This window comes from Mandrillus leucophaeus, unplaced genomic scaffold (genome assembly GCF_000951045.1).
Source record: "Mandrillus leucophaeus isolate KB7577 unplaced genomic scaffold, Mleu.le_1.0 Scaffold204, whole genome shotgun sequence".
Classification (NCBI taxonomy): domain Eukaryota; kingdom Metazoa; phylum Chordata; class Mammalia; order Primates; family Cercopithecidae; genus Mandrillus; species Mandrillus leucophaeus.
The window spans coordinates 2,735,984-2,750,512 of NW_012102077.1; the positions used below are offsets into that span (position 1 = coordinate 2,735,984).

The 14,529-nt window shown below is 45.8% G+C and overlaps 1 protein-coding gene across 3 annotated transcripts in view; it reads left to right on the forward strand.

The window, feature by feature from the left end:
- Positions 1–6,986, forward strand: part of SH2D4A (SH2 domain containing 4A) — an 87,479-nt gene extending 80,493 nt beyond the window's left edge. For all 3 annotated transcript variants that reach the window (XM_011979617.1, XM_011979619.1, XM_011979618.1), the window contains 2 exons: positions 4,095–4,318; positions 5,310–6,986. In XM_011979617.1, coding sequence (XP_011835007.1) covers positions 4,095–4,318; positions 5,310–5,402 — 317 coding nt within the window. In that variant the 3' untranslated portion in view covers positions 5,403–6,986. The remainder of the gene's footprint in view (positions 1–4,094; positions 4,319–5,309) is intronic.
- The last annotated feature ends 7,543 nt before the right edge of the window (positions 6,987–14,529 follow it).

Genomic DNA, 14,529 nt, shown 5'->3' on the forward strand with positions numbered 1-14,529 from the left:
TCTGGCCATCTTCTAAGTGGCAGGTGCTGAGTGTGTAAAAATAAGATGGAGTAGTTGGCCTCGAGGAGGTCACAAGGAAGTCGGGGAGGGCAGGACAGTCACAGCAGAAAGTTCTGTGAATTCTTGGATAGAAGCGAAAACTAGCTGAGTACACAGATGGAGGTCAGTACAGGTGAGACCCTGCACTGACCACTTGAGTGCTCAGATGGAGGTGGCAGCAGGAGAAACTGAGACTGACTGCCCAGGCTAGGATCAGGACGCGTCATGCTCTTGAGTTGAATCTTGCTGAGTGAGTAGGAGTTTTCCAGGAGGAAGCTGTGGAGAAAGATACCACTGAACCGCCTTGTGGGGCAGTCATTACCACTTGGATTTCCAACTGGAGCCTACTGGAGTTTGAGTTACTTTCAGGTTCTTGGGTATGTTTACCCTCTCCTATGCAAAAAGTAGTTCCCTGGGGCCTTTACCTGGGCAAAATGTTCATTCTAGAGAGGTTTAGAGCTATACTATCCAGTTAGGGTAGCCCCTAAACACAGGTGGCTTTTGACATCAAAATGAATCAGAAATAAGCCCTATTCAGTGCTCAGTAGCACATGTGGCACTATTTACATTATCACACAGAGAGCGGAGTGGGACCTTCTCCAGCTGTGACGAACCCCTGTGCTGGTGCTCTTGTGTAGGCTCTCAGGAGTTTCAGTTCCTGCTCTGCCCCAGGCTCTTGAGGGCCAGACGCTGCCCATCAGACCTCACGCAGTAACATCTGCTTTCTTCTGGGCTGCCAGAGGTCTGCCAGTCCCGGCCTGGATTCAACTGTAAAATCAACAGACTGTTGCCTGGGTGAAAATCTGGTTCACTAAACTGATGGACTAAAATATTCCAACCTGGGCACCATGGCGAAACCCCATCTCTACAAAAATTTGCCGGGCATGGTGGCACGTGCCTGCAGTCCCAGCTACCCAGGAGGTTGAGGCTGCAGTGAGCCATGATCGTATCACTGCACTCCAGCTTGGGCAATGGGGTAAAACCTTGTCTTAAAAAAAAATTATTTATCCCTTTTCACTAGCACAGAAATCCTCCTAGGACCTCAGGTTTGGTTCTTTTAAGCTGTGTGGAGAGAGATCAGGTCAGAGGGAAGCAGCACCAATGTCATGGCCTTTAGGGCTGGGAGGAAGACCCCTGCTTCAGAATTCTTAGAGTTGTGCAAAGGGCAGCTCGGGGGATAAGTACCATGAGAAGGTTGACTGAGGCCGGGTGCGGTGGCTCACACCTATCATCCCAGCACTTTGGGAGGCCAAGGTGGGCAGATCACTTGAGGCCAGGAGTTTGAGACCAGCCTGGCCAACATGGTGAAACCCTGTCTCTACTAAAAATACAAAAAATTAGCTGGGCATGGTAGTGGGCTCCTATAACCCCAGCTACGCAGGAGGCTAAGGCATGAGAATTGCTTGAACCCAGGAATCAGAGATTGCAGTGAGACCAGATCGCACCACTGCACTGCAGCTTGAGTGATTGTTTAAAAAAAAGAAAACATTGATTGAGTCCTCAGTGATCAGTGCCTAACCTAGTATTTTGGTTTTGTGCTCAAGAATTCCCTATCCCAGCAGATAAACCTAACTGCTTTTCAGTAATCACAGCCAGGACACCCCAAATGCACATGCTGCCCCTGATGGATTCATGACAAATTGTACATTGACCTGTGTATGTAGCTGCACCAAGCCGGTTTGCTATTAAGGAATAGTAATCCTCTTACAAAGCAAAAGAAGCAAAGACAAAATACCTCTTGGATCATTCAAAGCTTAGTCTCCAGGGCACTTCCCTTTGGAACCTGCCCAATCCCATGGTGTACAAGGAGTCTCTGCTATGACCTGTGCTTTGCCACCAATATGTTTGATTGGGTCCTGGTGTCCCAGGAGATTAGATGGCACCAAGATCTGTGCATAAGGCTAACAGGCTTTTGGAAAGTTTCAGTTACAATAACTACGACCTCATCTTAAAAGGCATTTGACCTTAGTTAGCCCAGGTTTGGTGATAATTTTCCAGAATAGCTTTTATTTTAGGAATTCAGATTCATCTGGATAATTTCCAGATGTCGTAAATTATAACATCTGCCCCATCTGTTGAAACAACCTGGAATTTCATAGTGAGCCATCAGTCTAAGAGGAGGGACTAATCTTTTTCCAGAGTGCTGCTTCTCCTCCAATCATGGCTGCTTGTTTCTGAAGGGGACTTTTCAGGGTCATTGAAAAGCATCCCTGGGTTTCGGAGACAGCCTCATACAGTGTCTTCAGAGATTTGCCATGTGCAGTCCCCACATGGGCTGGTACCTGGTGCCTTGTTTCAATGTATGGTTGTCACTTGTAATTTATCAGTGGGACCAGGTATGCTTAGGAAGGGGAAATAGACACACAGAAGCAGCAGCCCGTATCTGATGGAACTTAGATAGCCATGATTTGAGTACCTCATGTGGATAGTGGAGCATCTGAACCAAGAGGCTCCCTCAGTGTCCGTGGTGCCTGCAGTGTCCAGTGGGTCTGTCTCAGTGGGGAAGGGGTGAAAAAGCCACTGGACGTGATGGGTACAAGGCATGTGCATCAGTCATCTGCTGGGAAGGGGTATAATAGAGCCACAGCCCCTAGGAGCAAGGCCCTGGTCTGTTTCAAGGACATTGACTATCTGTAAGTCGGGGAGACTGGCCTTTTCATCCACTCCCAGCTCTTACCTGGAGCTCACACGGGGTTGACCTTCCTACACGGGGACTCTGCAGTGGGACACCTGGGGTCTATGTCCTCCCAAATAGGAAACAGGAGAAGAGGAGGCAGGAGAAGGGCTGGTTGGATGATCTTGGCTAGGAGAAAACAGACAATTTTTAAAATCCTCCTGTCATTCAAGGTCTGTTTATAGAAGAGAGAACAGAAATGGTTTTCTTTTACTCTGGAGGGAGTTCACTTCCCAATTAACTGTACTAACAAGACAAAAGGGCTGTGGGAGCCCATTGCCTTTTCCTAAGGTGGTTCTGTTACTGTTTTGTTTTCCTAATAATAAGGTACTGAGTATCAACAGGGAGCCAACAAGGCAAGAGTTTTATCTGCCGAAATGAAAAAGGGCACGCGTAGAACGCTGTTCCTCCCTCCCAGATCACAGCTCACTGAATAATTCATTGACTTCCCCATCTTTCCAAGATGCATTTCTGCACTTTCTATGAGTTTTACAGCATTATCTATTCATCGATGAATTATGATGGGAATAAAAAATTTGGAACATGAGTCACACCTCATGAGTTTGGACTAACTGGGGAAAAGGCTGGTCTGGAGTAACAGTGTGAATTCATGATGTCTATATATAACTTCATATATGTATATGAAGACACACATATAGTTTTATTCTTTTAAATGCCAGTGTAGTGTCATTTAGCAGTAGCTACAGTCTAAGGTACTTTACAGAACTGAGTCTGACTTGGCTCTGTCACTAAATTGCTGCGCCTCCCACACCAGGGACTCTCAACTTCAGCACTACTGCTATTTGGGGCTGGATCATTCTTTGTCTCATAGGCTGTTTAGCAACATCCCTCGCCTCTACCCACTAGATGCTAGCGGCATCCTCCATCCATGACAATCAGGGTCTCTCTCAGACACTGTCCTGGTTGAGAACCACTGTCCTAGACCAAGTCAAATCATGCCCCAGGCCATTGAGTCCTTGTTGGTAAACTGAGGTGGCCTAGGGAGAGTATCTTAAAATCCCCTCCCAGATCAAACATTCCCAGGATGAGCATCAATGCATCCCGCTAGACCCTCATAAACTGTCTAACACCTGTGTGAAATGGGTGTATAAAGTGGAAATATGTTCCTCTTAAAGTTGACATTGAAGCTCTCATGTATACCTCCATACATGGTTTTTATACAGTTTGCCTCTGTAACCTATTCATGTCTAATTAGCAAATACCCACAGAATATTCCATATTCCTAAGAAGCCCAAAACAGACTTAAAATTGCTCTTACTGTGTCTTATTTGTCACTGACTATCCATGCAACTGGATTTAACAGAGGAGAGTTTGGGAAATGATTTGGCTGAAATACCTGCCTTTTTTTGCTTTGCCACAGGAATTCTCACACTCAAGAAAGCAAATGAACTTCTTCTGAGCACAGGCGTGCCCGGCAGTTTTCTCATCCGAGTCAGTGAAAGGATCAAAGGCTATGCCCTGTCCCACCTGTCAGAGGACAGCTGTAAACATTTCCTCATCGATGCCTCTGCAGACTCCTACAGCTTCCTGGGCGTGGACCAGCTGCAGCATGCCACCCTGGCGGATTTGGTGGAATATCACAAGGTGAAGCAATGCATAAACTTATTTTGCCTTCTGTGTTACTGTCCTGTAGCAGCTCTAACAATGAATGACAATGACAAGGAAAAGGACTGAGACAAGTACGTGGGGCGGAGGGGTTGTCTTTGGTAATTGTTCCTGATAATCAGGATTGTTAATTGCGTTTCATTTATCTTAGAACCTAGTTCTTCCTTAAATACTCAGGGAACCCCACTGAGGCAGAGAATACAGGAAATGCTAAAGAAAAGAAAAAATAAAAGCTGTAGCCACATGGATCACATACGACAGCAGTCCCCAACCTTCCTGGATGACAGTTTCTCCATGGACTAGGGGTTGGGGGATGGTTTCAGGATGATGTAAGCACATTACATTTATTGTGCATTTTATTTCTATTACTACATTGTTATATGTAATGAAATAATAATACAGTTCAACGAAGTGTAGAATCAGTGGGAGCCCCGAACTTGTTTTCCTGCAACTAGACGGTCCCATCTGGAGGTGATGGGAGACAGTGACAGATCATCAGGCATTAGATTTTCATAAGGAGCACACAACCTAGATCCCTCACATGCACAGTTCACAATAAGATTTGCATCCGATGAGAATCTAATGCTGCCACTGATCTGACAGGAGGCAGAGCTCAGGCAGTAATGTGAACAACAGGGAGCGGATATAAATACAGATGAAGCTTTACTCCACTGCTCACCTCCTGCTATACAGCCCTGGTTCCTAACAGGCCACAGACTGGTACTGGTCCATGGCCCTGAGGCTGGGGACCCCTGACCTATGAGAACAGTCTTAAGTTAGAACTCAAGCCCTGGAGGGAAAGAGAGTACCTGGCCACATGTGGATAAGAAAAATGCCTCTTAAGATGATCATAAACCACGAAGGCTTCGTGTAAATCCTGGGTAGGCAGCTAGCGATGTCCTCTGAGGAAGTAGGAAGAGCATGTGGTTGCTCCTCACACTGTTTGACCCCTGTGCCTTCTGATTGACAGGAGGAACCCATCACTTCCCTGGGAAAGGAGCTCCTCCTCTATCCCTGCGGTCAGCAGGACCAGCTGCCTGACTACCTGGAGCTGTTTGAGTGACAGCCTCCATCAGGGTCATCCTACAGCCTCCAGCTGGGCTTTCCCCTGGACAAACGCCACCGCAACATTTATGTGTGAAGCCAAAAGCACCCTGCAGCAGAGCCAGTACTGATCAACTGAAAGCGTCCATGGAATCCTCACTGACACCTCTCTTCTGCACAAATACTGGAATTCGATGTCAAGAGCAAATGACCTCTGCTCATATTCAAAAGTAAAGGGAGAAGAGTCTCAGTTTCAGCAAGCATCTGTCATGAAGGGTATGACCTTAGTGATGTCCATAAAGCAAACGAAGAAATGGAAACCTTTTAGAAAACCAGTATCTTTGTGAAGCATCATGTGACCCCTGTACTCCCTCTGTATCATCTCAGGAGGTTTCAGGGGCCTGTCAAGTTTCATGCTGGCTTTGCAATGCTGGCCAAAAAAACAAAAGCCTTTCCTGGCTGAGATGATGCTTAAAACACACCTCACTTACTGTACATGTTGGAACCAGGATACGAGAGACATAGAAAAACAGAAGTCACGAATGTAAATGGAATGAGAAGTTTTAAAACATAGGATGAGCGGCTTAACATGCATAAAAATACAGATGGACCTGCAGGAAAGTGAGCGCACGTCACTGAGTTTGTTTTCTTCTTCTGGAGAATGGGGCCACGGCCTCTCCTGGCTCTAGAGTGCACCAAAAGGACAAAGCAAAGCATCTGCGCACATATATATATATATATATATATATTTTTTTTTTTTATCAGTAGTGCATAGACCAGAACAGAATAAGCAGGCTGTTTGGATGCTACTTGTGGTTGAATTGTGTTCCCCCAAAATAGATAGTGAAGTCTTAACCCCCCATCCCCGTGAATGTGATCTGGTTTGGAAATAGGGTCTTTGCAAATATAGTCAAGTTAAGATGAGGTCACACTGGATTAGGGTAGGCCCTAAATCCAATGACTTACATCCTCAGGAGAAGAGAGAGGTTTGATAATAGAGACAAATGCAGTGGGAAGACGACCAGGGGACAAGAGGCAAGTTGGAGTGATGCAGCCAGAAGGGAAGGGACACCAAGATCGCTGGCCACCAACAGAAGCCAGGAGAGACGCATGGGACAGGTTCCCCCCAAGCCTTAGAAGGAAGCATGGCCCTGACTTTGGAATTCCAGACTCCAGAACCGGGAGAATAAATTTCTGTTGTTTTAAGCTGCTTAGTTCATGCTGATTTGTTACTATAGCACCAGAAAGCTAATACAGTCATTTATGTAATTACATAACCTGACACACAGGATTGACCCGTTAATTGCAGCCCAGTTCACCATTTTCATAATGAAGTAGAAATGGGAGGTAAGAAACATTCCAGCCAGTTCTGTTTAGCCCTGGGACACGTATTTGTCCTATCAGGAATCTTACACCCTGCTGCGTGCCCCACCCACCTTGGTCCACTCCCAGTCCGGGAATGGACTCTGGACAGGGACTGAGGTGGCTCGGAGCCACTGGAGATCATTTTTCTGGGAGGATGGAAATTGGCTAGGACCTCTGGCCTAACTCTGTAGGTCAGCACTCTTTTACATTGCCTTTTAATAAAAGCAGAATCATACAACAGCGTGGTTATGAGCTTGTTGGTTGCATCCAGCACTGACAGAGAAGGGGATGGTTGGCATGTGTGTTCTAATGAGAAAGAGGATGATGTTTATTTTTAGAGACAGGGTCTTGCTCTGACACCCTGGCTGGAGTGCAGTAGTGCGATCACAGCTCACTTCAGCCTCGAACTCCTGGCCACACGTGATCCTCCTGCCTCAACCTCCCAAAGTGCTAGGATTACAGATGTGAGATACTATGCCAGGTAGAGCTAGCTTTGAAACACAGATCATTGTTTAACTCTTTCTTGAAATGTTCCATGTGGTTTATATTGTTAAACTATTGTAAGGATCCATCTTTTTTGTTCCTGTTATTCAATAATCATGGCATTATTGAGAAACTTCTCATCTCTTCCCACCATTTTCTGTGTAACCTTGGACACGACGTTTTATCTCTGAGCGTCAGTTTTTGCTTCTGAACAACAAAATATGATTTAACTGGGTGATCTTTATTATTTTTATGCAATTCTGAAATTTTAAGATTCCAGTGCTTCTCCCTGGAATGAATGGAAAGTACCCCCTTGTCACTAATAATTAGGAAGACGTAAGATTCTAGTACAGGACGGGTACGGTGACTCACGCCTACAATCCCAGCACTTTGGGAGGCCAAAGTGGGTGGATCATGAGTTCAGCAGTTCAAGACCAGCCTGGCCAACATGCTGAAACCCCGTCTCTACTCAAAATACAAAAATTAGCCGGGGACGGTAGCGTGCACCTGTGATCTCAGCTACTCAGGAGGCTGAGGCAGGAGAATTACTTGAATCTGGGAGGCAAAAGTTGCAGTGAGCAGAGATTAGGCCATTGTACTCCAGCCTGGGCTACAGAGCAAGACTCTGTGTTGAGGGGGAAAAGAAATCCAGTACCCTCCTGTGCCTACAGTTATCTTGTAGGAAATAAGTGTGCCCATATCCAGCTATAACTACACAAAGCAACATCCTACTAAAGGAAGATTTAGAAAACAGGAAGTTGCCCAACTGAATTAACCCATTACTACAAAGGGGAGTAGATGTGGGTTCTGGACTAGTTTATCCTATTTGTTGCTGACAGAAAAATACACTGTCAGTGTTGGATGATATGATGGCATGAATGATAGTTGAAATTTTTAGGGAAGGAGAATGGTTTACAGATTTCAGAAACTGATTTCAACTGAATGGGATTCTGGAGGCCTGAACTGTCATCCGAGCTGTGCTGTGGTCTCAGTCCTGCCTACATCTACCCTGAGTTACGGTCTAAGGTGAAGATGTCCAAACTCTGATCGATCCTGGTCTCCTCCTGTTGCCTCCGCAAGCCCAGCTCCTTGACCTGCCTGCACAAGGTTTCTGGGTCTAGGAATGCTGGCCTCATGTTACTGTCCTGGTTCTCAAGCCTAGGTGCTCTGGTCTGCATACCCTGACTCACTGGGCCTGTGCCCATATGCTACTCCCTGCCCATCTAGATTCTTCTCTCCCACAATTCTGGAATCTCCCTCCCACAGTCATGTAAGATTTTCTGGCTGCCACCGTATTGCCAGATGCTCACAGACGCATCAGGTCACCTGCAAGGACCCTGCTTCTGGCCTCCTATCCTACCCAGCTGCAGTACGATGCACAAGGAAGGTCACTTGGCCCCCAGTGTCACCAGCAGTGCTAGCTAGGCAGTCTCAAGAAGTGTTTTCTGGTCAGGCACGGTGGCTCATGCCTGTAATCCCAGCACTTTGGGAGCCAAGGCAGGTAGATCACAAGGTCAGGAAATTGGGACCATCCTGGCCAACACGGCGAAACTCAGTCTCTACTAAAACAAACAAACAAACAAACAAACAAACATGCTTTCTGGCTCAGAGCTTACCCTAAAAAGTGAGAAAACACAGGGTAAGTTAGGAAAAAAAAAGATCAGAGAAGTCAGGTCACCAAAAATACCTCCAGGACATTTCCACCCAAAATTGCCTATCTGAGCTAATGCTTTGGAATTAAGCATCCTTTGCTAATATGACACAAAATCTTTTAGATTAAAAAAAAATTTATGGCTTCAAGTTTTGCAATTGCCACCTTTTGTAAAGGCTGTTTTCTTAATGCACTGGAGTCCAAACATGTTTTATGGCCCACACACACGGATTTTCAGGCTCCTGCTACTTGATGACAGAGAAGACACAAATGCATGTGTTATGCATGGATACGTTTCCATGGGGCCTCTTTGCTTTCATATTTATCCAGAACGTGGTAAATGCTTTCCTTTCAGGCTGCAATTCACAGGGTTTGTTTTGTTTTGTTTTAGAACATACGTTTTCTACAACTGTATCTTTAAATAATCTGTTTGAATTTAGCTTTTCTCTTCGTCGGGAATAGCTATAAATGTTTGATTTTTCTTTGCTTTTCATGTGGTATTCTCACCCCCATTGTTTTCATCTCTCCCTTCTTTTCTGTTGTATTTTACGAGAGCTCTTGCATCTGTCCTTTCCCCATCAGAGATTAAATTTTCTACAATGTTAATTCTGCACTGCACTGCCTCCAGGTGGATTTTAGTACCACTTTTACATTTCCAGCTACTTCCCATCCTACCTTCTCTTCCTGTGCAGGGATCTTTAGGCTTCTCACTGCTTCCCCAGACTGACAATTGTCAGGAAGCTTAAATGATAAAAGTACCCTATTCTAATTGTGGCAAAAACACATTATTTGATAATCAGGCTGCTCGATATAGTAGAGAGCAGGCCCAGCAGGTTTGGGGTGGGGTCCTGGCTGTACCATAACTAACCGTGTGGCGTCGTTAAAGAAGAACAATAACTAAGCCTGTCTGAGCTTCAGTTTCATCTCTCAGACAGATGTTACTCAAGTCCCCTGGGTTCTGAAGATTAGGAAAGAAAGATGTTAAATATCTGGCATCTAGAAAGCTCTCCATGGGCCCAGCATGGCGGCTTACACCTGAAATCCCAGCTCCTTGGGAAACTGAGGCAGGAAGATTGCTTGAGCCCAGGATTTTGAGACCAGTCTGACCCACATAGTGAGACCCCACCTCTACAAAAAAATACCAAAATTAGCCAGGTGTGATTGGCATGTGCCTGTAGTCCCAGCTACTTAGGAGGCTGAAGTCAGAGGATCACTTGAGCCCAAGAGTTCGAAGCTGCAGTGAACTATGATTGTATTACTGCACTCCAGCCTGGGTGACAGAGTGAGACCCTTTCTTTACAAAGAAAAGAAAAGAAAAGAAAAGCAAGCCAGCTCTCCAGAAATAGTAATTGGGTAATTGCCTTTGCCTTTTCCTAGTGAGTTATGAGTCCAACAAAACCAGGATCCTTGTACTGCAAACTTCCCCTTTGTCAACTCAGTTTATGTGACCACTGGGCTGTTTATCCCCCATCCTTGTTTCCTAGAATTTCTGAGATGAATTTTAAGAAGGAAGAGGAAACTTCTGAAGAGTAAGGGATTTAATGACCAACCACACAATACATTCATTTGCCAGTTGACCTGCAGAGAATCGGCTCACTTGGTCTGGATCTGAAGTGGCACAGAGGGGCTTTTTCTAATGTCTGATTTTGACAATCCCCAAATTAGCAGTAACCAGTTTTTACCCACAAATCAGCCATTGTCCAACTGGCTCTGCTGCCTCGTGATTCCTGATTACAAATCCCCAAGTATTTGCCTCCCATTTTGACCAGGAGACATCACAAACCCAGCTCCCTTTGAGATGAACTCTGCCTGTCTCCCAGCTAGGTCAGGCAATGCCAAGCAAACTCCCCCACATTCTGTTTTTCTCAGTCTAAATCAGCTTTGGCTTTTCTTCAGTTGGGAGGATGTTTCTTGTTGAAATCTTCCCACCAATGAAGTTGAGATCCTGGGAGCCCTGCATGGGCCTGCACCTCAATAACCAGACAGAATGGCAAATGCCTTGCCCTCCAGGGGTGCCCTCCCAATGGTGTGCCAGCGATCGAGAAAAGCTTTGCAACCAAGCCGCTCCCTGCTGCTTCCGACAGCCCGCCATGCCAGGGCTGTGATTTTGACGTAGCTTCATTTGAGGCTGATAAAGAACAAGTGATGTAAATAAGCTTTTCCTTCAGCCTTTCTTTGAACTTAATTTGGGTGTTTTTGTGGTTTTTCATTGACTTATTTAATCCATTTCAAATGGGCTTTAACATCTAAGCAGGCCAGATGATGTTTACTGTTGTCATTTTTGAAACCCTGGAGTGACAGGGTGAGTTGGCAGTGGGGGTAGAAGCTTTGGGAATCACAATGGAGGTGGAGGAAGTGGCCTGGCATGGCTGCACTTCATTCCAAGCTCAAGTATCTGACTCAGGTTGATGAAGAATAAATCCAGTTCACCAGACATCCCACCCAGGCTGAAGGTCATTCGGTTAGTCCCAGACAGAGGCTGCCATGGATGGCTGGCCCTCACTGAGTCCCTGGGGCGACTGTGGAGGCTGGAGAAAGGTCTTCAAGAAGCACAGCCCTACTTCTCTCCCCAGAGCAATGCCCGCCCTTCCCAGGCTGTGACCTTCCCCAAGGCGGCCCTGCCCTGCCCCTCCTCCCCTACAGTCCTGTCCACCTTCTTGCTAGAATAGCAGACAAGGCCATACACAGCCGAGGAGACACTGGGGGTGACTACTCCAGAGGGCGTGTTCAAAGGATCAGTAATGCACAGTTTGAAAGGCACCTCTGCTGACAGGAAAGAACATATTCTGTGTGTTGAAAAAAACTACCATCAAAACCCCCCAACCAACTGGCACCATCCCCATAGTTTTTGGCAGCAATAGCAAAGCACTGAGCCCTGCCAGGAGAAACAGCTTTGAATTAAAATATAAAGCTAATCAGAATATGGATCACACGAAGCTGCCAGTCATTTTATGTGTGTGGGGAGTAAAACACCCCTGCCCTGCTAAGAAACTGCCCAAGGTCATTATCTCAAATCAGCAATTCTCACGAACAGTATCAAGTCTTTTCTTAAAAAAGCAAGTATTCCCACCTGCTGTCCCCTCCTACTCAAATCATTCTTTTTCTTTCTTTTCGTTTTTTTCAAGACAGTCTCACTCTGTCACCCAGGCTAGAGTGAAGTGGCGCGATCTCAGCTCACAGCAACCTCCGCCTCCCGGGTTTCAAGTAGTTCTCTGCCTCAGTCTCCCGAGTAGCTGGGATTACAGGCGCCCACCACCAAGCCTTGCTAACTCTTTTTTATTTTTAATAGAGACGGGGTTTCACCATCTTGGCCAGGCTGGTCTTGAACTCCTCACTTTGTGATCCACCTGCCTCGGCCTCCCAAAATGCTGGGATTACAGGCGTGAGCCCCCGTGCCAGGCCATCACTCTTTCAGTGTAATGTCGGAATCCTGCATGAGAGCCAGATTCCAGGGCTCTGATCCCATATGGAGTCCTAACACTGCCTGTCATTGCAGAGTGGCTGGAGGGCTTGGTCAGATGCCTTAGCTGTTCCTAGATCCCTGTGTTAGCAAGCTTTCTTTCCTTGTTAGGTGATTTCTCAGGTGGGACTAGAGAGCAGAGAAATGGTAGAAAACTGAGAATCAAAAACAACAGGCTGGGGACTTACCACTAGGCCAAAGCTCGTTCCCGCAGACCTTCCAATCCATCCGGAGCTGGCCATGTGACGGGTCATGGTCAGGGACAATGACGGTCATATCAGTCTGAAGCTGGCTATTCACTGGTTGGATCTCTGGGCAAGTTCTTCAACGTTTCTGATCCCCATTCGCTGCACCTGGAAAATGAAAGTAATGATATTATCTAGCTTAGAAGATTGGGGTAATGAACATAAGGTTCCTAGCTATGCTCCTGACTTCAAAACCCTGTAAAGCTTCTCAGCTGCCCAGGAGGGTATCAACTCCATATTACTGAGTGTGGAACGTAAGGTAGAAATTACCCATTAAATTTCACACTCCTAGTAACCCTTCTCCTTCAGATAAATTAAGTTTTCAGAATGACAAAAAGAACAACAGTGTACATGATGGCTTCATAATCTTTACTGTATTGCCTGTAATAGCCGTCTGATTATATCCAAGCAGCACTAGGGATACCAAGAAGCTTAAAAGACACTGCCAGATACACAACTGTATGTGAGGAACTGTGTGTTGAATGCTAATAACTAAACACCTACCGTGTGCCTGATGCGTCCCCTAAGTGCTTCATACATATGAACCCATTTAATCTTTAAAACAATTGCATGATATACAAGGGATTGAATCCATCACGCTGAATGAGGAGATCGAGGCACGAAGACATCTAGCGACTCCTTTAAATTAAAGATCCTGTAAATTGCAAGAGAAATAACTGGAATCTGAACCCAGGTTGTTTGGCTGGAAAAACCATGATATCAACTACTCTACTGAGCTGAACCTTGATTATATAAAATTAGGTGAGAGAATTTTTCCTGAAACAAAAACATTAGTAAAATGAGATTCTGGGTAGCTATTTTCCTAGGCCTGATCTTCATCGCTGATGTGGAAAGGGGCAGTCAACCACATTTACAAATACAAAGAGGGGCTAGGAAGTAGATGACTGCAGAAAAAAGAGCCCAGGGAGCCCAGGTATGTCACTTGGAGGCAATGACGTGTTGATATAATATTTAACAATGGGCCAGGCCTAGGGGCCCACGGGTGGTGAGGATGGCTGATTGGCAGCATTTGCCAATTGCCAGAGTCCATGGTGTAAATACTCCCACCATGGTGTATTTCACGCTACAACCCAGTCAACATGGAGTGAGGACTGGGAAGAAATGCTCAAAACTGGCTCCCACCAGGTTGTACCAGTACGCCATTGCCTGAAGGAGACCCCCAGTGTATTAAGGAGCCCAGCTCAGTAAGATAACCTTTGCTGGTCACTGGGCAATTTAGGGATAGGAACAGAGAGAGCATGCAGAGCTGGAAGGGGCCTCAGGCAAGCCCAACACTCACCGCTTCCTCAGCAGCATCCTTGAGAATGTGCAATGTGACTGGGTTCTTGAAACCACTGTTCTGGTACAGCTTTCCTTTGCTAAGTTTAAATTCCAGCCTCCTAATTCTAATGTTTTCGTGGGACCTTCTACCATCCTTCTTTTCTGTATGTCTTGGGCAGGCAATGGGGGTATTCTCCTCTAGCATGTTGCTAAAGAGGGCCTCTACCCTTTGATAAAACTGTTTTACCTGAATAAGCTTTAAAAAAGAAATGCCATAGTTTAATATCATGCTGTTCCACCTCCTCATCAGCTACTCTCTGCAACTTTAAAAAACCCAATTCGTAACTGCATGTCTTTTGCAGCAACATAGATGGAACCAGAGACTATTATCCTAAACAAATTAACACAAGAACAGAAAACCAAACACTGCGTGTTTTCACTTCTAAGTGGGAGCTAAATGATCAGAACCCATGAACACAAAGAAGGGAACAAAAGACATCGGGGCCTACTTGAAGGTAGACTGTGGGAGGAGGGCGAGCACTGAAAAATACGTACTGCACTTATTACCTGGGTGACCAAAGAATCTGCACACCAGACCCCCGCAACACACATTTTACCCATGCAGCACATCTGCACAGGAACCTCCTAAAAAGTTGGAAAG